Raw genomic sequence first — 25,002 nt, forward strand, 5'->3', positions numbered from 1 at the left:
CGCAGTGGTTAAGAATCCGCCTGCCAATGCAGGTGACACGGGTTCGAGCCCTGGTCTGGGAAGATCCCACATGCCACAGAGCAACTAAGCCTGTGTGCCACAACTACTGAGCCTGCGCTCTAGAGCCCACGAGCCACAACTACTGAGCCCACGTGCCGCAACTACTGAAGCCCGTGCACCTAGAGCCCGTGCTCTGCAACGAGAGAAGCCGCTGCAATGAGAAACTTGTGCACCGCAATGAAGAGTAGCCCCCGCTCACTGCAACTAGAGAAAGCCCGCGTGCAGCAACAAAGACCCAACGCAACAAAAATAAATTAATTTAAAAAAAAAATGAAGCCGAGATTCACAGCATTAAATGCCAAAGACCACACATCTAGGACTCTTTGGCCAGAACTGGGATACAGTCTCTGGATTTCAAAGCCCACAATTTTTCAATTTTGAGCCACACTGGAAATATTATCTTAGAAGCCAATTTTGATTATAAGAAAAACCTCACCTAAAATGGAGGAAATTATCCTGATGGCTAGAATTCAGATTATCTGGGCAAAATTCCCTATATACTATCTCTAAACACCAAACCGAGGTTGGGTTGAACCAGATGCGGTTTTGGATACAAGATTTCCATAACTCACCGATGAAGTGATTGTGCCCCAAGGCAAGCATCTCCTCCAAGAGGACGAGGCCCCCGGGAGTCTGGAGGAGGGTCACGCTCCGTCCATCTATGAGGGAGCACTGTTGAAATCCCGTGGCCGTGACCTTCCACAGCAAAATCAGTGAGGCAGTGGCATCTTGACGAATTCTGAAAATGAGAACGATGTCAATGGAAAGTCCCTTGCAGAAAAATTCATCTTAGAATCAGTTCATCAAATTCAAAATAAAAATGAAGACGGCACATACATCCATAAAAGTATTGGGAAATGGAGGAAATGATCTTCTAAACAGGCGCCCACTTCATGCGGACTCACGGCCGTCATTTCCCACACCGTTAGACACGTCTGTCTCCCGCTTGATCAAAAATATACCACAAAATCGCTAATAGATAACTCACCTTTGGGTAACAATTTTCATCAATAATAAAAGGGTATATTGAGTTTAGAGACAACTCCTTCCATAACCACACAATATAAAGAGTCCTGCTAAACTTTATTATAAATGTGTAATACATCCCCAAACCACCTGAGTAGCGCTGCTAAAATAAGTGAAAGTGGGGCTTCCCTGGTGGTGCAGTGGTTGAGAGTCCGCCTGCCGATGCAGGGGACATGGGTTTGTGCCCCAGTCCGGGAGGATCCCACATGCCGCGAAGCGGCTGTGCCCGTGAGCCATGGCCGCTGGGCCTGCGAGTCCGGAGCCTGTGCTCCGCAACAGGAGAGGCCACAACAGTGGGAGGCCCGCGTACCACAATAAAATAAAAAATAAAAAATAAATAAGTGAAAGTGTGTCACCTCCCATGCTTCTGGCCTCCCCTGGTTTCTTCTTGCTTTCAGGATAAAATCCAAAGAATGAGATGCCCTAGACGACCAACCCACCCCAGCCTCAGTTCCCTCTCAGCCTCTGATCCTGCAGCTCCATCCTTGCCACCTGGTGCAATGGCCACAAGGAGGTACTGTCTCTTCCCCGGGCAGGTGCTGTCCCGGGTCCCAGCCTTTGCCTCCTCCACCACTCTTCGAGGCTTAGCCCACTAGCACCCCCGCCCCCCCGAGACCTTCTGCACCACCTTCCTGGCAACCAGCAGCTGCCTGTCCTTCCTCTGTGCTGCCGGGGAAGCAGGGTCGTGGTCCACAGAGCTGCTCCCCCCAGGGCAGAGCTCCTGGCTTGCAGCAGGGGGCCCAATAAAGAGTTAATAAATGATCAAATTCATGAATAAATGAAAGTGTAAGGAGCTAGTAAGCCTCCCACGTGAATTCAGCACCCAGAGATCATTCAGTACTCCCATCTTACTCAGTCTGGGTCAGACTCTGCTCTTTCTGTCCAGATCTGCAGCCTCAGGGAGTCTTGGGGAATTTCAGATTTTTGGGGGGGGCGAGGGAAGAAAGAAGGTATTTAAAAGGATAGATCAGAACTATTCAGGAAGGCTTATGAAAGTAAAACAATATGACCTAGACAAGAAAAAACTGGATTCATAAATATAAAGGCAACTAAATGATACTGATTTCCCTGAAACCGGCTCTGGACGGTAGAGTTTCATCTTTGGTACGAGCAACGGAACACTTAGGACAGGGGTCCCCCTACTGGCAGAACTCAGAGCTGCCTCAGATGCCACACCCTTCTCCCTACAGGGATTTCTTCCCTGTGCCCGGAGTTCACTGCCCATCCTGGCTTTTCCTATCAGAAGATGGGCAGGGCATGCAGGGGCAGTGGAACAAAGCCCCTCTTCCGGGGACTCCGTTGTTTAGAAGGGAAGGTGGGCAAAAATGACCCTGTGTAAGTGAAGAGTGGGTCTCCAGTACCCACTGCCCTCTTAAAATGGAGTGATGCAGCACACTGGTTAACCAGGACGGGGGCCATATGTCCCCCCGTCTTCTGAAGTCCCTGAAGGCTAGAGAGCAAATGTCCGTTTCAGTGCATGAGGGGTAGGATGGGGAGTGCCAGTTAATATCAACAGAGGACGGGCGGTGGGAGCTGTCAGACAGGTGCGGGGGGGGGGGGGGGGGGGGCAGTGCTCCAGGCGGCGTGACTCGCCAGCAAAGCAGAGCACCTGGCGCCCGGCCGGGGGCTGTCATCACTGCTTCCCTTTGCCTCCTCTCCATCCCCCTCAGTGACAACCAGCCGCGTGTAATCTGAAGGAGCTTAAATTTAAAACACAACAGAACACTCCTCTCACCTGCTTGTTTTTAAAGAGACAATTGTAATGTTTGGGTCTTAAATTTGGGGTAAATTATGCATACGAATGTAACTAATGGTCCCCTAAAATCAGAAGAAGCCAAAGAATTTGGGGAGCAAAAGTCATTTGAGAAGAGAAGGGTCTGGCTCTAGATCTTAGCTAAGGCACCTGGGTTTCTTATCTCCCACCTAACTCATCCCATCCAGCCTCCCTGGAATCTTCTCCTCTGAAATCGCTCCCTCTAGTTTTTGAGTGACAGAGGCCACACCTTCTTCACAGGGAACCATTCATGATTCTCACTGGACTGACCAGTTATGGACCAGTTACGTGAACAGACACCACCCAGCAGACAGGCACAAACATGATCATTTTTAACTGGGCGTTTATTCTTACTTGACTGAAGTGTTCTGTGGCACCTCGAAGGACACCAGACGGCCACCCGCAGAGCTGTTAGAACTGGCATTCCCACAGGCAGTATCTGGAATCGCCTGGAGGAACAAAGAACAACAGAGAAGACAAGTTATGGGGGTTAATCATGGTGCAAGATAACGTGAGGAAGCAAAATTCCATGAGCTGCCTCCACTCCATTCCTTTGGGTGATGCTGGGGACGGCCACCTGACAGGCCAAGTGAAATGTTAGAAACTCTAACCAAAATGAAAGCTTTGCCATTTGAGTTTCTGAAACGCAAAAGCTTTGCTGAGAGGCATCTACACATTCCCGGGATGACTACAGCTGCTAACAGGACGGTGCGCGGAAGGGCCGAAGATCTGCTCCCCTCTCTCTTTCATCCTGCAAGCAGTCACGGGCCTCTGTTCTCTGCTCAGTCTGGGGGTAACGAGGGACTAAATGCTTAGAGAACAAGGAGGTGGCCTTAAAGGACTAGCTTCCAGGCCACGGGCAGAAATCTCAATGACTAGGAGAATGAGCTTTCCAGAGAGCAATAGACACGTCTGGTCTGAATGACCATGCTCTGTGCAGAGGTGTACGTGGGAGCACATGCTAAGGCCAGGTAGCTGGGAGCTGCCCTTTTTTTCCCCTGTGGACCAGATCTTCATTTTTAGGTAACGTGTTCCGGAAAGTATTATACTGATGTGTGCAAAAAAGGGAGCTCAAGGGGGGAAACTGCTCATCAGGAAGCATATTGCTAACACTTGAGCTGTGTCCAGTGAGGTGCCTCTGACCTGTTTATTCATTCATTCCTCATGCTGTGGTCACTGTGCTCATCCCAAGAATCAAAACAAAAGGGTATTAAAAGCATTCACCATCACTGAATTAACTGAGAACAATACAGAAATTCTCAGCACTTTCACCCCACTCCCAACATGTAGAATTTATTGTCCAGAAATATATTCACGTGTTCCTCTGGCACTTTTAACCTGCTTCTTGAACAGCCTATGAAATAACCGCATGACACGAATATGAGGCAATTCATTTTTACATTTACCTGCTGTAGGATAGCATGCCTTTGAATAACTAGGTTGAAACGGTTGGCTGGGGAGAAATTTTCTTTAAAGGACGCTTCCTTGATAAACATGGGACCAAATCTAATTCACATTCAAGAAGTGAGTCATCCAGCAAAGAGATATTAAAATCCTAACTTCAAAACATCCATTACAAATCTGAAATCAGAACAAGTTCACAGTTTTTTAGACAGGATAAAAACACTGCCCTGTGGTCTGGATGGGGTCTTCACAAATTGTGTGGCAATGAAAAAAAAAAGTGGGTTAAAAAAAAAACTGGTTAAAATCACCCAGAAACATCAAACAAGAAATGCTGCCTTACCTCTTTTATAACAATAATCGAAATTTCTAGACATATTCTTCAGCTCTAAAAATGCTACACAAAGATCTATATAGGTTTTTTTTTTCATTTAAGCTGCAAAACCTGTAATAATATACAACCACAGGTCTACGTGGAAGTCATATAATGGACAAGATATGGGGTGGAATGACACTTTATCAACGTTACCGCAAACTCAGGTTTTGTATTTGTTCTTCTATTCTTCTAGCTAGCAAACTTATACTTTATGTCATCTCTTAAAGGTCTGCTGGAAAATCCTCAGAATGGGACTTTTGATGAGCTTGAAAATCCAATAAGCCAAACCCAGACTGGACAAGATTCAATGAACAGAATTTGCTGTTGCCAAAATGAACAAAATTTGGAAATCTCATTCTCGAATGCACTGCCAAAATATTTTTAAAAATCAGTGATGGCATTTTTTTTTTCTAAATCCCACTGAAGTGCTGCAACTTACCACCGAGAGAACCTAAACAATAACAGACAACCAAAAACTGGAGCATAAAATTCCATGAAGGAAAATTAGGTCAATAATGGAGGGGCTGTAATATGTTCATTTATAATATTCTTCATTGAGCTGCCTGTCCCCAAATCTAAGATTATCTCACAGAAATGTATGTGGTTATCATTCCAGGAAATAATTTCATTCATCTGCTTCTCTTGCTTACTCTTTTTATGCTCACAAAACAATCATAACCGAAACGTCCCATTTACGCAACCAAGAGAGATTTCCTACACACAAGGGCAGAAAGGAAAAACAGTTAGGCGTATCTTTTGTTCAATATGTAACTTCAAGGTCTTGCATTTTTATAGCTGATATCAGAAACACTGGAATTATTTTAACTGTACTGGTTTCTTCCATTAAAGCACATGCACTAAAATGTTCTCACCTCCACTTGATCCCATTTCATTTCTACAACTTTCTGCCCAGTTTTCGGCTGCCACGTTGGCAGGGTGATGGTGGCCTGAGAGCGGGGCAGGATTATGTCAGGCTCCTGGGTGGTGGGGACAGGCTGAAGCTGTCTGGGTGCCATGGACTCCGTCCAGCCAGAGACGGGGACACTGGGAAGTGCCTGTTCACAGATTGGACCTTCATAGCCTTCATTGCAAATGCAGAGGTAGCCGTCGCTGCTGTTGCTGCTGCTGCAGTTGCCATGGTGACACGGGTTGCTGGCACAAGGATCCGCAACAAGCTGCAACGAGACCATAAATGGGTCAATTATTCCCTCATAAGGAAAGTGGCGCGGTCTCTGGCAAATGAGCTCCGTGGCTCAGGGTTGCTGCTCGAACAGAAACGCAGTTCCTGTGGAATGTGCATTTTTAACTACTTGTGCTGTTTGGGGCAGGGGGGCCTCCCAAGGTCATCCCAACATTAACCCTTCCATAGATAACAGGCGTCCAACAAGGAAGTATGTAGTTAGTGGGGAAGAGCCTCCCCCACCCCAAGGCCCTAAATAATGTTGATTTCAGGAACACTTACTTAGAGGAATTTTCTAAGGCAAAAATAGTTAAAACTGAGGCTCCTTAGGAATATGCCAACTTTGATATTTCTAGCTGCCAGTTAACTGATTACTAGGGACCTAAATTGAAATCTCCTCCTTCACATCCTGGACCATTCATAGCAAGGTTCCCTCATGAGAAATGACTGCCTAGTTTATCCCCCCTACAGATGCACTTACCTACGTCTTCCAATTTCCGACCTGATGAACAATTCTCTTTAAGGTGATGTTATTTAATTAAAAGCTTCCAAAAGGATCAGCCTGCGTGACAATTGCATGCTAGAAGGGAGCATGGTGGTGACTTACATTAAGCAGAGTTCTATGAGAGTTTCTACCTGATTATTTTGGAAGGTGATTACAGAGAAATGTTACCCTGCTGGATGTGGAAGATAAAATTTCAGTTGCGTATCTGTAAATTGTGCTCATGTTCTAAGGAAAGCGTTTATCGCTGAGTCCTTTGCTGACCTCTGACTTGCCATTTGTTATTACCTGGAGATGCTACAAAAACAATGTGAAATGAAGCAGCGTAACAATGCTTCTCTCCAGACAGCCCAAGGGTTCAGGCATGTTCACAGAGCTTATTCAGTTATCATTTGCTTCTGTGATAACAGAAAATTAGACCCTGGTTTCTCAGGGCTGGTAACAGAATTGAGTGAATAATAGACAACAGAGAAATGGGACCTTCAATTTCTCTTGTTGAAGTGAGTTCATACTTAAACACACATGGATAGAATTCTGCCTGGAAAACCAGCTACTCGTTCTGCTAATGATCCTTGTCACACAATTTCCAGCAAACTCCTTTAGGAAGATTAAGAGATTTGGGATTGAATAAAATGAAGCTCCAAAAACACCACATTGTAATTCTATGCTGTCACTTGGCAAAACCGTCACAAAATCTCAGCTAAGAGTAGATGGATTGGTATCTGAAGAACATATTTCAAGCCTAAATAATTTAAAATATTTACAATCTTTATCAACTCAAAGTAAAATCCAAACTCCTTCCACGGCAGACAAAGCCCTCCCTGATCTGGCCCCTTCCTATCCCTGAGGTCCTCTCTTCCCACACTTTATCCTCTTCCCTTACATTCAACCCCCTTCACCTTCTTTATGTCCCTGCACTATGCCAAGGTCATTCCCACCCCAGGGCCTTTGCACCCGCTGGGCCCTCTGCCTGGAATGCTTTTCTCTCAGACTTTGCATGGCTCTCTACCTCATTTCACAAAGTTCTCTAGTCAAATGTTATCTCCTCTGAGAAGCCTTCCCTCACCGTGAAATCTAAAATAAATCCCTTTTTTGTTTCCCAAAGACACGTGAGCCCCGTCAGTGCATGGACTTATCTGCCATGTTCACAGCTCTATTCCCAGCATGTTGAGGAACACAGAAAACATGGTAGAGTTTCTTTAAAAAAGCACTGGAAAAATAAAGACAGATCAATCAACATCTGAAAAGCAATGTGTGATGAGGGACAGATTGAATTGCTCCTTTAGTCCTGATACTGTTCCCGTGCTTTGGATTTATTTCTAGGAAGGCTTTGTGGAATGGATATCACCTCAAGAAGGAGGAAGAATTTAATTAGCTAGGATAAAGGGGACATATAAACCAGGTTTCTGATATCAGCTCATCTGAAGGTTGACCTAGTCACAAATTAAGACTTTTAACACATGCCTGAAAACAAAGAAATACATTTAAATTATTTTTAAAAATTGGAGAGATCATTACAAAAATCAATTCTGGAAGTGCAGACCTCCATGGCGCAGCTTAGGGAATGAAAAGGCAAAGACCACAAGGCAAAGACCACCAATCTGATGGCCAAAGATGCCCCAGGGCTTCTGTCCCATCGCCACAGCCCACCGCTGGAGACTGCCAGTCTCAGAGACCATCAAGGTGAGTCACTGTGTGAAGTCCGTCCCTTCGTGGGCAGTGTCGGGGTGGGTGCTGGTGGAGACAGCTGGGTGGGAAGGGTAGGCCCCCAGGGCAAGGCCCAATTCATCAGGCCCAGGAGTCAGCTCCACCAAGTGAGGGAATAAATAGCCAGAAGAAAAATAGGCTGAGGATAAACAATACCATCTAAGTGCTGCTGTCTAGGCTTGACAGATGAGAGGAAAGCAGGAAGAGCATGGGATTCAATAAGGAATGACTAACGTCAAAGGCCAGGAGAAACGCTCTGGGTAGAGAAAAGAAGACAGAAGCTAAAAATTAAACTATCAGTTGTATAGATTTCTAAAGGGACTCAAAACAGTGAATGCTGTGATGGTGCACACACGGACACACATGTACACACACATGCACTGAATACAAAGCAGGGTGTTAAATGCATTGCGAGATCATTGATCTCTTCTTTAAAATAATCATGTCATATTCATGCTACTTCCTTGGGTTTTCGCCTAGCTGCTTCACTAACAATGACAATTACCTTCCTTTCTATCCTCTAACACTTCAGACTAGTTTCATTAAAAAAAAAAAACAATCTTTTCAGTTGCCTAACAGCAAATACAAGATAAAATACAATCATTAATCTTTAAGCAAAATCTTGGCATCATAAATATTTATTGTAAGTCCTGTTTTTCTGTACACAGCTTACTGAGTTGTTTTTTTAAGGTTGTACGTGTATTTTATCTCACAGGGAAAAAGTCCTGTTACAGAGGTCACTACTGCCCTTGAATCCCATTACATTTGAACTATAAGCAGAAAATAAGCAAACTGCCAAAATGAATAATGAGGCAAAATATTGTCATTAATAGACCTGACTTTGGGGATGCTCGAAACTCAAGGTGATACCTTCTTGGCTATAATTTCTAGCTTCTAATGATGGGGGGGAAAGGGATGAAGACTTTGTAATATCAGCAGAAAGAGCAAAGAGAAAGCCTATGTGTTAATGGTTTTCTGCTTACAGTAACCAACAAGCTCACTTATTAAATGCTGTATGTTCACTGAATCAGATTAATTCATCTATTTAAACCAAATTTTTTCACATCATAGAGTTAAGCTAAAACTATTCTTTTCACATTTTACTTTCAACTTTTCACCTATGTCAAATAATTTATACTACAATCAAGAGCGCTTATGGGGGTGCATAGAGGAGGGTGAGGTCAGAGCGAAGGTGCCTGCCAGCTCCGGGACTCATGATTTGAAGGCAGTCTCATGTGACACTTTAGCCGTGACCTGTTTTCCTTCCCTAAACTGAGTGCTGCCCATGTTTTTGGCAATTCCAGTGCCCTCTGCAGCATACAAACAGAAGGATGAAAAGGTCAAACTTAAAACAGGTATAAAAGAGGCCCACTTACAGGGTCGTTAAGATACAACACGTCAAAGCTACCAGGGTCGCTGCAAAGTGCCGCCCGTGAACACCTTCCTCTGCCTTACCTGGTGATGGTGGGCCTGGGAGAAACATCACCACCTTCCTGGTGATCCTTCCATGCTAGTTTAGACACCTGGTGGACTTCGTTCCAACTTCTCCTGTACTTTTACAGAAAACTCAACATGGCTGATCAGTAATTCATGTGCCATTTATCCGGCACGTATGACGTGCCAGGCAGGACGCCTAGAAGAGGGGTCAGGAGGGTAAAGAAAGCCCAGTCCCAGCCCTCAAAGAACTCTCAGTCCAACAAAAGGGTAAGACACATGAACTTGGACGTGCCCTGAGCCATCTAACTGTCAGCTAATACCCTGCACGTATGCGTGTCAACCATTACGATCGTGTGTTTGATTGAGTTAAAGTTCTTAACACTGAAAAAGAGAATGGGCTTGACGATTGCAGCTATGAAATGAGCAGCTTACGAGCAGGTCTCAGAAACCATCTCTTAGGTGGCAGTGGCAGCTCGCACAAAGGAAGCAGCAGAAAAGAATTTCCTAGGCAAAAATGGAGGCAGGTGAGAAGCCAGCATCCTGGTGACGGCCCTGGTGTGCAGGTGGCTGAGCGGCCTGGGCGAGTTACTTGCCTGCACTGGATACACAATCCTCGCACATCCAGGGGCTGGGGTGGAACATGTCAAGTTCTGCTCCTGCTCTGCGGTTTAGGTTCCTATTGACATGACTGTTTTCAGAGGGTCCAGAGGAGCACAGAGCAAACCTGGGGTCACCTCCCTCCCTCATTTATACCCACGTTCAGTGGGCAGAGTCATCCAAGCAACGGGAAGAGTGTCTGAGGAAACGGACGCAAAGAAGCCTAGGAGGAGAGCCTACAAACGCTGATGGAACACGCCACTTGGCCCAGGCCACGCAGGTCACCTGCGGGGAGGGAGGGACACGGTGGCCTCGGGGCACTGAGAGAGGAGTGTAGACACAGAAGGGAAATAACCGAGGGGGAGTTTGTGTGTGGCACTAAGAAATAAGTAGAATGGGCCGGAGTTTTAGTAAACTGTCTGAGCAGCAGAATCAATTAAGGAACTTTTTTTTTTTTTTTTTTGCGGTATGCGGGCTTCTCACTGTGATGGCCTCTCCCGTTGCGGAGCACAGGCTCTGGACGCGCACGCTCAGCAGCCATGGCTCACGGGCCCAGCCGCTCCGCGGCATGTGGGATCTTCCCGGACCGGGGCACGAACCCGCGTCCCCTGCATCGGCAGGCGGACTCTCAACCACTGCGCCACCAGGGAAGCCCTAAGGAACTTTTAATACAGATTTTGATACAGATATTAGTATTATAGGAAGAAGAGGTGACTTACTAAGTAAGGAACAGAAACAAAAGCCTGAAAGCAGGATTTTTCAACTTGTACACTACTCTTTGGGCTGGGTATTCTTTGGTGTAGGGGTTGCCCTGTACATTGCAGGATGTTGAACAGCATCCCTCAACTCCACTTACCAGATGCCAAGAGAACCCTCCCACCAACAATGGCAGCTGTGACAACCAAAAATGTCTCCAGACATTGCCAGTGTCCCCTGGGGGAAAGCCACCCCCAGCTGAGAACCACTGTCTCAAAGGAACAGATTGAAGCATTTTATTCCATCAAAGTGTTTTGAAAATCCATAAGACTCCATAAATAAAGTCAAAAGGCAACAATATGGTGGAGGAAAATATGTACCACCTATTACAAAAGACTAAGTCCTTTACAATATAGATTCCTAGATATCAATAAAAGAGAAACACCTCGGTAAAAAGGACAAAGAAACTGGCAATATGCAGAATGATTTGTACAGAATCATGCCATTTTTATACTACTTTTAAACACAATGTTACATATTCACTTGTACGTGTATAAGTACAAATACAAATTTTTTAAAGTAGAATGGACCATCGTTTTAGTAATTTGTCTGAGCAGCAGAATCCTTTAAGGAACATTTTAAAATACAGATTCCCGGGCTTCCCTGGTGGCGCAGTGGTTGAGAGTCCGCCTGCTGATGCAGGGGACACGGGTTCGTGCCCCGGTCCGGGAAGATCCCACATGCCGCGGAGCGGCTGGGCCCATGAGCCATGGCCGCTGAGCCTGCGCGTCCGGAGCCTGTGCTCCACAACGGGAGGGGCCACAATAGTGAGAGGCCCAATTACCACACACACACACACACACACAAAAAACAGATTCCCCCGCCCCAAGCTGCTAATCAAAAACTCTGAGGGTGGCACTATCAAAGGAATAACTTATCTGGATAATCCACGATGAAGAAAGACCACAATAAAGGGTCATACTCCACCTCCCCTGCACTGGAAGAAATGTGGAAATTCTCCCCCTCCCCCCCACCCAACTGAACTATATGGAGGCGAATGATGGACAGCCCACTGCAGAGGCTAAACAGAGAACAGGTAGAACCCTGGAGGAGGGTGGGTGGGGAGGAACCACCCACCCCAGGGGCCTTGAGATAGCAGGAGAGTGTCTGCATCTGCCAGCTGGGGGAGAGGGACCAGGACAAAGAAGACCCCAGAACTTGGAGTTTGGGGTTTCTGGAAAAATGATAATAATCAATTGCTCATGAAGCACTGGGATACAGCAGAGAAAGCCTGGGCTTCTACTCCCATTTGTGGGTGATCTTGGACCAGGCAAGGAAGGTTCCTGGGGCTCAAGCTCCTCAGTTGTTAAAGGAAGGGATGGGACCAGAGAACCCTAATGTCCTTTCAGTTCTTCCTATCATGTTTCTTGTCCAAAACAGGAACTGCACTGGTTAGAAATGTCATCTTCATGCTTAAAGACAAATGCACACTGTTGGGGTCCAACTGTCACAGTATTTTTGTCTTAAAAAGGAATTTTTCCCACTTTCTTCAATAAAGATCTCAACTATATTGCAACACCAACTGCTTACCCACTAGGAGTAAAAATGTGCGAAAAAAAAAAAAATCACTACAGTGCTTATGCCAGTAGTAGTCTTGGCCAAGAAATGCATCCCACGAATTTTTTTTTCCCAAACCCAAATAATAGAAGTGCTCATTCACTTTACTGAAACAAGAACTATGTATCCTAGTGAAATACACTAAATAAGCTTAATTCCCAAGTGTTTTGGTATTTCTTTACTTCTGTATTAGGGACTCTAAATTACTTGAAAAATTATTCCAGGACTAATCTGGGCAGTCCACTTTTCCCTTCAATTCTGAGTCACTTTCTTGAAATCAGCCTGTCCTGGTTTTTGCATGTGGGTTGAGTCACATCTGAAAGTAGGCTAAAAGGAAATTACAAGCAGAATTCAAACTTTTGACATGAAATGAATCCATTAAAAATAAACCACTGCTTGTCCAGTTATTTTCCAACTTTTCCATGGTATCTCTTTAAAACCTGATACTTTTAGGGCTTCCCTGGTGGCCCAGTGGTTGAGAGTCCGCCTGTCGATGCAGGGGACACGGGTTCGTGCCCCGGTCTGGGAGGATCCCACATGCCGCGGAGCGGCTGGGCCCATGAGCCATGGCTGCACATCCGGAGCCTGTGCTCCGCAACGGGAGAGGCCACAACAGTGAGAGGCCCGCGTACCACAAAAAAAAAAAAAACCCTGATACTTTTAGAAATTATCTTGAAATTGCACTCCCTTTGCTGTAGTCCAGCTAACACACACAGTCAATACTCATACTGATGAATCTTTAATCCCTGCTCGTTGCAGATATATCAAAATTAAATAACTGTTCTTCAGAAACTTGGCAAACCCTTTGTCGCTCACTCTCCATATTCAACTAAATTCTAAGAGATAACATTCAACTGCATTTACTGGCATGGGCACACCAGCCTCAATGAAATGCTTTTTTTTTTTTCTTTTTTCTTTTAATCGTTCAAAAACCAGTTCCTTGAATCAGAAACTTACAGAAAAATTCCAGTACATATATTCTTGTCCCGTCTCTTATCACAGACACTCATACATCCCAGCAAACTTTTTTTTACAAAACAACAATGTCATGAATACAGGGAATATGTCAACGTTTACCTCCCTGCCTATTCACGGAAAGAATCCTGCAGCAAAATGGGAATGAAACTTCCTATGAAGATCATATGATCATCTCAACTGATGCAAGAAAAGCATTTTATTAAATTCAACATCCATTTAAAATGAAGATGTTCAGAAAACTAGGAAGAGAAGAGAACTTCTTTATTCTGACAAAGAGTATCTACAGAAAAACCTTCAGAATGTAATACTTATCGGTGAAATGTTGAAAAAGTTCTCTCTGAAATCGAGAACAAAGGAAGGATTTTGCCATCACCACTTCCACTGAACACTACACTAAAGGTCGTAGCCAGTGCAAGGAGGCAAGGGTAAAAAGAAGTTACAAGGATTGAATAGGAACAAAACTGTCATGACTCACAGACTATGTGATGATGCATGCAGATAAGTTAGAATACGGAACTTCAGCAGGTTTGCTAGATGCAAGGTCAAAAGGTTTTTTAAAAAAGAAAAAGAAAAATTGCATCTCCATGTAGCAGAAACAAAAAATAAAATCTTTTGAAAGGTGTTGTTTACAATATTTTAAAAATCCCTAGGAATAAATCAAACCAAAGAAGCGCATGGCCTCAACAAAGAGCTATAAAATAGTATTGAAAGAAATTAAAGAAGACATACACAAATGGAAGGAGAGTCTAGTTAGAGATTAGAACACTTATTTTTTACGAAGAAGATTCAAATTTTCCCCAGTGACCTACAGATTCAATGCAACTACAACGAAAATCACAACAGTGTTTTTTGTTCTTGTGTGAAATGTCCCCAAGTAGCCCAGACACTCCTAAATAAGATGAACAATGTGGGAAGGCTTGCTCTATAAAAAATAAGGAACTTTAAAGCTGCAGTAATTAGGACAATGGAATAAAATGTCAAGAAACAGAATAACCATATATGGACAATTCATTTCTGGAATAGTGTGATAAATATAGTCTTTTCAATAAATCGATAACCATATGGGGAAAAAAATTAAGCTTGACTCCCCCCACACACACCAGACACAAAGATTAAATTGCAAATTGCAGTTGAAACTAATATAAGTCAATTATACTTCAATATTATTTTTTTAATTTAAAAATAAGTTTCTAAAATATTTCTAAATACATAAATGCATACAATGGAATAGACAGACAGATAGACAGATAGACAGATGGCAAGTGGATTGTAGGTCTAAGAATGAAAGCCTACAGGGTGCTATGAAAAACAAAGAGTGGGGCAGTGAACTCACTAAAGGGCTCCAGGAGGTCTTTCCGTGTGAAGTTAAGTGTCAAGGGTTAAAGATGAGCTACCCAAGGAAAGAAGAGCAGGAAAGGGGGCTCCTGCCAGGAAGAACAACTGCAAAGGCCCTGAGACATAAAATGGGTGGTGTAAGAGGAGAACTACAATAGTTGTATTTAACTGGAGAACACACGAAGTGTCTGCCAGGGAGTTTTAAAAGGAGGGCTGCTGGAAACAATGAAGACCAGTTGGTAGTATATTGGACTTCGGCTCTGAAGGCAAATCCATAATGAATTCTAAGGAGAGCTATGACAGATGAAGCATTTTAGAAAACTCCCTCTAGCAAGGATGGGATGATGCATTTGAGGGGGTCAATCTGGAGACACAGGAGTGTGGGAAGAAGCCACTGCCATCAGCGGGGTGAGGAGGGCTGCAGGCCATGCGTAGGGCTGGGTCAGCATAGACTGAAACGGGAAGGTGGGCTGGAGAGTCGGTAGGGCTGGAGACTAACTGATTAGGTATGGGGGTAAGACAGGAAAGGGACTGTGCGTGGGAACTCCCGGGATTCTGGCCTGAACAAGCAGGTGAAGGGTAAGGTCACTCACTGAAACGTGGGATTCAGAAAGAAGAGAAGTTTTGAAAGGAGCAGGAAGTCATGGTTTTGGTTTGGGGAAGGAAGGTATTTGGGTGCCTGAGGGACACTGAGCAGGGGATGCCCTTAAGAGACTGTCAGTACAGATCTGGTGCTGGGGGGGAAGGAATGAGCCAGTTACCAGCATGTTGCAGGTGGGAGAGGGGTGGCACTGCATACACACAAAATCACTGAGGGTGAGGCCTCACAGAGGCTGGGAAGGGTGGGCTGGAAGAGGCAGGAAAACATTCTCACAGAGGGGAAAAAGGAGTTACGGGCAAGAGTTAAAATGTGTTGAGGGCCCACAGGACCAGGTCCCTTATATGTCTCAACTCATTTGCTCTTAACAATCCAATGAAATAGATGTCATCCTCACTTTATCCTGGGAGCTAAGGCTCAGAAAAGTTAAGCAGCTGGTCCAAAGTCACACACAGTAGGTGTCAGAGCTGAGAGGTGAACCAAAGACTGAGTGATTCCAAATTGTAACCTCTTCCCATATTCCAAAGGGTCTTATTTTACCTCGTTAAGTCAAGGAGTGGGTTTGCGAAGGAGAGTGTGGCTAACAGCCAGAGGCCACTAGAGGAAGATAACTCGATTACTGGAAAGGGGACCCTGCGTTTGGCACTGACAAGGGCAGTTTGGGTAGCCAGAGGGGTCAGAGGCCACCTTCCAGTGGGTCAGGAAGAGGGGGGCAGGCCACACAGGACACAGAGGAATAGAGGGGACCCTGGCTCCAGTCAGCTGTGAAGGGCTTCAGGCTAAACAGACCCCAAACTCAGCTTATCAGACCTTTGAAAGAACATGAAGTGAGTGCCCTCAGCTCAGAGAGAGAGAAGACGCCTGCCCAGAGGCCCTGGTTCATGGTTCTGTTCAACGATCCAGTTCTGCATACACAGAATGCGAGATGCCTGAAGGCATGCCCAGGAGCATGGAGCCTGTACAAATACGCCGCCCTAGAGGGGGTCTGGGCAGGGTGAAGAGCTGGGAAAGGTCAGAGTTTCTTCTGCACTCATTCAAACAGCCCCAGGAAAACTTGTAGGCGCAAGTGTCTGCCGGATGAACAGCTGACCAAGTTTCAGGGATGTGCAAAAGAGCGAAGTCTGAGCCCCAAGAATACAGACAAATGGGGCTGCTCTACCCAGATAAAGTCAGAGAGAGCAGAGTACAGCGTGTAACACGCCCACAGCAATGAGAGCCAAGGTGAGGGGTCTCAGGGATTCGACCCAGGCAAGCCACACTGGCCGTGAGAGAAGACATAGGGGGAGGTGGCTTCTGTCCTGAGAAGAGCTAGTTCATTGAAGTCTGGGGTGGAATCGTCCACACGTGTGCAGGATTGCACCTTTCTGGGTGACGTTTCCCACCAAACGAAAGAAGCGTATTTTGTTTACGTCGTTTTTTTTCCCCTAGGAAATGTCTTTGTCATCTGCCAACTGTGTAACCTGTGTCACAACCTGAGACACGCACCCTCAGTGTCACCTGAGATGGACAGGTAGCTGCCCTCGGCAGGAGGCCCTGGTAAAGATCACACCATCAAGAGCAGTGTCAACTGTACCCCTAATTTTTTGCCTTTTCCATCTTTTTTATTGAAGTGAGTTGATTTACAACATTATATGAGTTTCAGGAACTGCATCCCTATTTTGAGTTTCCTGCACCCAGAGTTCCCATTCCTGAAATATCCCTGAAGCTTCTGACAAAGATGATGACACCAGCTTGCCTTTGCCCAGAAGTAACCTCAAGGTTCCTTCCTGACGTTCCTCCCAGATGGTGGAGCAGCACGAGGATTCCACAGAGACCCTCCAGCAACAGAAGCCACGTGAGGCCACGGGAGCCAGGGAAGAGGCCCAAATACAGTAGCCTCTGTGTTATTCTAATGGGTTTGGTTGCCATCCTGGAAGCTTTGGGAAGCCAGTGAAATACATCATACCAGAGTGGGGACTGGAGTCAGTCTCCCACTTTCAAAAGAACCTTTTGTGCTTCTTAGGGGCCCCAAAGGTAGTCTCCAAATATTAAAATGTGTTGATTTCTTTGTTACTTAAAATAGTTGTAAATGACAAATGCTACCCTACTTCTGTAGGGTAGCAGGGAGCTGCAAAACCAGGAACGTAGTAGGCACTCAATAACTATTTATTGTCTGAAACAGAGAGGGCATTGCTTTCTTTTAGACCATTCTTCACTCGGAGCCCATACCTGCTAGGCTTGACAGCCCGGATCCTTAAGAAAAGTTGGGGGAGAATTCTAGAATACTGTGAAACCAGGGCACAAAACCTTATTTGGTGGGCTTCCCTGGTGGCGCAGTGGTTGAGGGTCCGCCTGCCGATGCAGGGGACACGGGTTCGTGCCCCGGTCTGGAAAGATCCCACATGCCGCGGAGTGGCTGGGCCCGTGAGCCATGGCCGCTGAGCCTGCGCGTCCGGAGCCTGTGCTCCGCAACGGGAGAGACCGCAACAGTGAGAGGCCCGCGTACCGCAAAAAAAAAAAAAAACAGAAACACCTTATTTGGGAAAGGCTTTTGCTCTAAGCTGTAACGTGTTCTGTATGCTTGTGTACCTGCCTGGCCTCTTGACCACTTTGATGTGTGCTTTTCTCTCTGCAGGCACAAAAATTCTCTTTGCCCTCTTTTCAGCTTTCCTAAACTTAAGTGGAAACAGCTGCTCTAATTTTAATAGCCATCTGCTCTGGAGATGGGGACAAGAATCAGTGGCCCTGCGGATAAATCTCAAGTCTTCCTCTTGTCCAACTTCATGTGCCTGGAGGTAAGCCTTCTAGAACCAGCAAGCTTCAAGCAGGGATCTTCACTAAGAAGAAAAGCTAGAAAGAAAAAAAAAAATGAAACTCAAACCATCAAAAGAGCAGGGCCTGGATACCCATTAGCAATTGTTTTTAAATCCACAAAAGCCAAAGACCCCCAAAGAACACGCACACTCATATTAGTCATCTCGGGGCATAGTTGAAAAGAAGCTCTCTGATTAGCTAACATCTACTAAAAGGCCAAGTGCTTTTCCAAGAGGAAGCTGAGAGGACCTTTAACGTTATGAAAGACAAAAGAAGCTAAAGAAAAACTAATAAAGGAATAGAACAGGGCTGCGAGTGGAAGAGGTCATCCATGAAAGCCCTGCCAACTAGAAACAGCCATGGGTTGTGAAGCACAGAAAAGAGGAAGGTCACAGAGACTGGAGTGTCTGCAGCCTGGGAGTTAAGGCAGGGAGGGGAGGCACAAGGATAGAAAACCACCACCACCTTAACTGTGCAGCCCTACGGACGGGGGAATGCTTTACGGGGAAGCAGAAGACAGAACATTCAAAGTGCCTTCAATGCATTGTCTTTAAGACACAGACTGGTTTCCTCGACCATGACGAGCTAAACCTTAAATCAGCAGAGAGCTGGCGCCTGTATAGTTATGTCTACAGAAGTGGTACAGCAGAGGCACTGTGGCTCTGAAGACACTCAATACTGATCATACAAATGATCTCTTTAAATACACAAATATTTAGCGTTTCCAATTTAGGCATGAAATTAGAAGGGTAGAAAACCACACTGGAAAAACAGTCAGTAAGACATAACTATGTAGAATTAAGGGTTTTTCAGCAAACTAATTTTTGAGCACAGAGCATCCTCTGAATTGTTTTAGTATACTGATGAAACCAATCACATTTAATAATGCTTGCCAACTTGGACTATGTGAATTAAGTTGCTGCATAAAGATTATAGACTGCCACTTTTCTTGCATATATAAATACTACAGGCACACAGAAAATAAAAGCTTAATTGATGGGAAATTTCATTATTCAGGACTTTTATTATAACAGATTGAACTGATGGGCAGACCCCTCTCCAGCTAAAACCATTTAACAATTTTAGTTAACATAGAAAATGCTTTAATTCAAGAGTGAGCTTTAAAAGAGGGTAGGGGAGAAGAGAAATCCTCAAGTTTCAGAAATGAAAAGAGAAGAGGACTCAAAACCAGAGCCATTAGCTCTTCATTAACCACAGGGATTATGGACCTGGAATAATACCTAAGGACTGGGCGGGAGCTGATTTCTATAAATCACACAGGGATGGGAAATGTGGCCTTGAGCCCAAGAGAAGTAGGGGAGCTATACCTGAGTCCATACATAAAGCCTCTTAGAGCCACCCTGTTTATAAAAAGGCAGGTGGTCTGGAGATATATCTACCTGCTGGCCTGGAGAAACCTCTGAAAAACTGGCATAGCTCCAGGGTCTTTGGATGAAAAAAAGAGTTGCCCGGGAGTAGTCAAAACCTTCCATATAAATAGTCCATGAAATTAACAACATCCCCTTGATGTGGAAATCCTAAACCAAGAAATGCACATAAAAACTTGACCAGAATCAGCAGAGTGATGGAGTGACACTTTCACAACACAGAGCACATGAGATTCACACACACAAGTGCACACATAAACACTTACTATAATGAGCTCACAATAAAAAATTACAAACTGCACAAGGAAACACACCACCATCAGCATGTAGAACTGCAGGTAAAGACTCAACAGAACCCTTTCCCCTACTACATCTTAAGATAAAATAAGATGCTTACGGTATATCTGAAACATTTTTAGGATTCCCCACTTAATTTCCTTGCTTATTTTAATTGGCCTGATTAATTGTCCTGATACTTTTGATAAGACGGTTTCTACCAAAGAATACTAATAGTTTATACAGCTAAGATTTCTGAGGGCTTACACTATGCGTCGCACAGTTCCCAGCATTTCCCATGTTTTAACTCATTTCATTTTCACTATAACCCTACCCAGTTAAGTCAAATTATCTGTATGTAATTATATACAGAGAGTATATAAGGCTCAGAGAATTAGAGTACCCGTCCACGGTCATTAGCTAGCATGTAATAAGAATACTAATCCAGGGAATTTCCTGGTGGTGCTGTGGTTAGGACTCCATGCTTTCACTGCCGTGGGCCCCAGGCTCAATCCCTGGGGAACTAAGACCCTGCAAGTCGCATGGCATGGACAAAAACAAAAACAAAAAAAGAATACTAATCCAGACAGAAAGATACAATTCCAACCAAAACCCCATGTTCTTTTTTCTTCTAATTTGTCAAATTGATCCAAAAACTTAAACAGGAGATGAAAGGGGCAAGTATTTCCAAGATAATTTGAAGAAAAATAAAGATATATTTTCCTGAACAGATATAAAAATTTACTAGAAGTCTATAATCATTGTAACAGTATATAGTATTGGTACAGGTATAGACAAATTAAACAATGTGTCAGAAAAGAGCACAGAGATTTAGCATATAAAGGAACTTGTTATATAACAGGGAAGGCATTAAAAATTAATGCAAAAGGATAAACTATTTAGTAAGTGGTATTTGAATAATTGCTGATCCCTGTAGCTAAAGTAAGTATGTAATCCATGCCATATACACCCACACACACAAAAAAAATGAATTCCAGGGCTTCCCTGGTGGCACAGTGGTTGAGAGTCCGCCTGCCGATGCTGGGGACACGGGTTCGTGCCCCGGTCCAAGAAGATCCCACATGCCGCGGAGCAGCTGGGCCCATGAGCCATGGCCGCTGAGCCTGCGTGTCTGGAGCCTGTGCTCCATGACGGGAGAGGCCACAACAGTGAGAGGCCCGTGTACCCCCCAAAAAAAAAATATATATATATCTATATAAATATATATATATAAATGTATATAAATATATATATAAAATATAATGTTATATATGTTATATATATAACATATATATGTTATATATAATATATATATAATATATATATAATGTTATATATATATAATAATCATATATATATATATATAACCTCAAAACTTTTATATGGTCAGTAAACTACAGTTCACAGACCAAATCTGGCCCATCACCTGATTTTGTAAATAAAGTTTTATTGGGACACAGTCACACCCATTAGTTTACATATTGCCTGTGGCTGCTTTCACAGAGTTGAGTAGTTGCAAAAGAGAAAATTGGCCAGCAAAGCCTAAAATATTTACTTGCTGACTCTCTGAAGAAAAAGTTTGCTGATTCCTGCTCTAGATGAAAATATAGGAGACTATCTTTATGATATCAAAGCTGGAAAGAATCTCTTGAGTAAGACTTATAAAAGATGAATATATTGAACTGCATGAAAATTTAAATGAATGAACTAGGGTTACATCTGACAGCCAGAGAAAAAAACACAGTAATGAGTGGAAAAAAAAAAAATCAAGCTGCAGAAGGATAGGTGCAGTATGACTCTCCTATAGACATTTTATATCTATGTTGTAAAAATATAAAAACACAGACAGAAAGCTTATATATCAACTCAGAATAACAATAGTTTCTGGATAGAGGGGAAGGGAAATGGGGTCAGGGAGGAGTTTGCAGAATACAAAATTAATACACAGAAATCTGGTACATTTCTATACACTAACAGCAAAAGATCAGAAAGAGAAATTAAGGAAACAATTCATTCACCTTCGAATCAAAAATAATAAAATACCTAGGAATAAACCTACCTAAGGAGACAAAATACCTGTACTCCGAAAACTATAAGACATTGATGAAAGAAATCAAAGATGATACAAACAGATGGAAAGACATACCATGTTCTTGGATTGGAAGAATCAATATTATCGAAATGACTATACTACCCAAGGCAATCCACAGATTCAATGCAATCCCTGTCAAATTACCAATGGCATTTTTCATAGAAGCAGAACAAAAAAAATTTTAATTTGTATGGAAACACAAAAGGCCCCGAATAGCCAAAGCTATCAGTTTTTTTTCTTCTTTTTTTTTTTGGCCGCACCGTGAGGCATGTGAGAACTTAGTTCTCCAACCAGGGATTGAACCCGTGCCCTCTGCAGTGGAAGCGCAGAGTCTTATCCACTGGACCGCCAGGGAAGTCTGCCAAAGCAATCTTGAGAAAGAAAAATGGAGCTGGAGGAATCAGGCTCCCTGACTTCAGACTGTACTACAAAGCTATAGTAATCAATCATATCCAAACTTTACTGAATTCGTTGATGAGCTCTATTAGTTTTCTCGTAGCACTTTTAGGATTTTCTATGTATAGTATCACGTCATCTGCAAGCAGACTGGGGCTCGGGGTGGTGGGCTTTATATCTGGCTATTTTATAAAAAAATAAAAAATCTGAAGCAAATATGACGGGATGATGCCTGCTGAATCTCAGTAGTAGATGCTAATTATATTATTCTCTCTGTGCTTTTCTGTGTGTTTGAAATATTTCATAATAAAAATTCAGTTTAATCTGTGATCTTCATCATTAACAAATACTTACTGAGCACCTTCTGTGTGCCAGGCATTGCTCTACCCCAGAGCTCAGAACACTTTGGCCCACAGGCCAAATCCAGCCCACCATCTATATTTATCCAGCCTGTAAAGTAAGAATGATTTTTCCATTTTTAAAAGGTTGGAAAAAATCCAAAGAAAGTGACTATTTCACATCATGTGGAAAATCATATGAGATTCAAAATTCAGCGTCCATCAATAAAGTTTCACTGGAACACAAAACTTATTATTGGCTGCTTATACCCTACATCAGCAGAGTTGCGTAGCTGCCACGGAGACCATGTGATTCACAAAGCCAAAAATACCTACTACCCGGCCCTTTGCAGAAAAAGTTTGCTGATCCCTGCACTAGACCCTGGGAACAGCCAGAGCCTCTGCTCCCATGGTGCTGGCAGAGGGACACAGATGATAAACACTGTAGACAAATCAACACTGTCACACATCGCTGCTCATATGTGTCACCTAATGCAGGAAAAGACAAAGACAATTTTCTTACATGGATTATACAATCCACTTTTTATAGCTTTAATTTTTTTAAAAAAAGCTAAATGATTATAGAGCTCCCCCAATGAGACAGAAGTAATGCCTGGAAATATTTTTACTATCTCCTTCCCAAGAATTATATTACTGGTTCAACCCATCAGCTAGAAATATTCAGAACACGAAACTTTATCACATCCGAAATCTCCTGAGAGAAAGCAATCCACCTTGCAAAAACTACAACAGGAATTAAAATAACTGTATAGTTGTAGAGATGATTCTTTTAATGTTGTTTGTGTTTCCAGTTCTGTTCAGAGTTAAAACAGTAAAAATGACCTGGTGCCATTTGCTTTGATGATGAAAAGTTCTCAGACTTTGGAATGAGCCACACCCAATAAACCTAAGCACAGGCCCGGAAACAAACATGAAGGATGTGTGCCCTTTATCAATGAAGAGCGTGAATGGTACAGAAAAGGCGGTGTTTATGGTCCACTGTGTCATGCTGCAGAATTTGATAAAAAACACTCAAAATAGCTTCAAAGTCAGTGAACCCTGAAGAAGAGAGTGGTTTCCTGAAGAGCATTCAGTTCACTTAGGAGAATATTATTCAGAAAGACACCTGTTCTCCCTTCATGACTGAGATCCACGTTCAGAAGGACAGTTCCATCCAGAGGGGCATATGCAGCTGCTGCTCCTGAGGATGGCCCAGGGTCCCAGAGATCACCTTCCATGGATTTCCACTGCTCCGTCTGGCCATGCACAGAGGGCATCATTTCCTTGACCACCCATAACATACTGGAAGACCATTCAGAAGGACCAGGTTCCAGACTGGGGTCCTTTCATGAGACTCGTGCACCCTGGGCAACTCCAAGCCATTTCCACACCTGTCTAATGGCAATAGCAATGCATACGCTGCGCACATCCACAGTTCCCAAGATGGGTGACAAAGCATCGTGGGTCACTGCAATGAAGGCACAGCAACACCCAGGATTATGTAGATTTTCTTCTAATTTTCAAAGGGAACACAGGATACACAACACCTGCCAGACATCGGGAACACCCAGATAGAGGTAGTCCATGGTTCCAACATTACATCCCACCACATTTTTTTAAATTTATTTTATTGAAGTAGTTGATTTACAGTGTTGTGTTAATTTCTGCTGTACAGCAAAGTGATTCAGTTATACATATATATATTACATCCTTTTTCATATTCTTTTTTGTGACAGTTTATCACAGAATATTGAATATAGTTCCCTGTGCTATACAGTAGGACCTTGCTGTTTATCTATTCTATGTATAATAGTTAGCACCTGCTAATCCCAAACTCCCAATTCATTCCTCCCCCACACTCCTTCCCACTTGGCAACCACTAGTCTGTTCTCTATGTCTGTGAGTCTGTTTCTGTTTAGTAGATAAGTTCGTGTCATATTTTAGATTCCACGTAAAGTGATATCATATGATATTTCTCTTTCTCTTTCTGACGTACTTCACTTAGTATGATAATCTCTAGGTCTATTCATGTTGCTGCAAATGGCATTATTTCATTTTTCATGGCTGAGTAATATTCCATTGTATATAGGTACCACACCTTCTTTATCCATTCATCTGTTGATGGACGTTTAGGTTGTTTCCATGTCTTGCCTATTGCAAATAGTGCTGCTATGAACATAGGGGTGCACGTATCTTTTTGAGTTATGGTGTTATCCAGATATATGCCCAGGGCTGGAGATCCCACTACATTTCTTTTGATAACATCAGATCTTGCCAAAGCTGGGTTTGCAGCAATTGCTGTGATAAGAAAGCAAATACCCCATGAAAGTCAACATGAATAGGAAATAAGGATGGCGGTGGTCGATTTGAGGAGCTGTGAGTACCCAGCAGGCACACGTACCCCATTAGTATATAACCGTGGTTATTCAAGAACG

The 25,002-nt window shown here is 43.6% G+C and overlaps 1 protein-coding gene across 2 annotated transcripts in view; it reads right to left on the reverse strand.

Moving 5' to 3' along the window:
- Nucleotides 1-25,002, reverse strand: part of DNER (delta/notch like EGF repeat containing) — a 326,041-nt gene that overhangs the window by 190,359 nt on the left and 110,680 nt on the right. For both annotated transcript variants that reach the window (XM_079924540.1, XM_079924541.1), the window contains exons 2-4: nt 5,510-5,812; nt 3,215-3,309; nt 633-799 (exon numbers count right to left, since the gene is read on the reverse strand). In XM_079924540.1, the coding sequence (XP_079780666.1) occupies nt 633-799; nt 3,215-3,309; nt 5,510-5,812 (565 nt within the window). The remainder of the gene's footprint in view (nt 1-632; nt 800-3,214; nt 3,310-5,509; nt 5,813-25,002) is intronic.

This window comes from Stenella coeruleoalba, assembly GCF_951394435.1.
Source record: "Stenella coeruleoalba genome assembly, chromosome: 6".
NCBI lineage: Eukaryota > Metazoa > Chordata > Mammalia > Artiodactyla > Delphinidae > Stenella > Stenella coeruleoalba.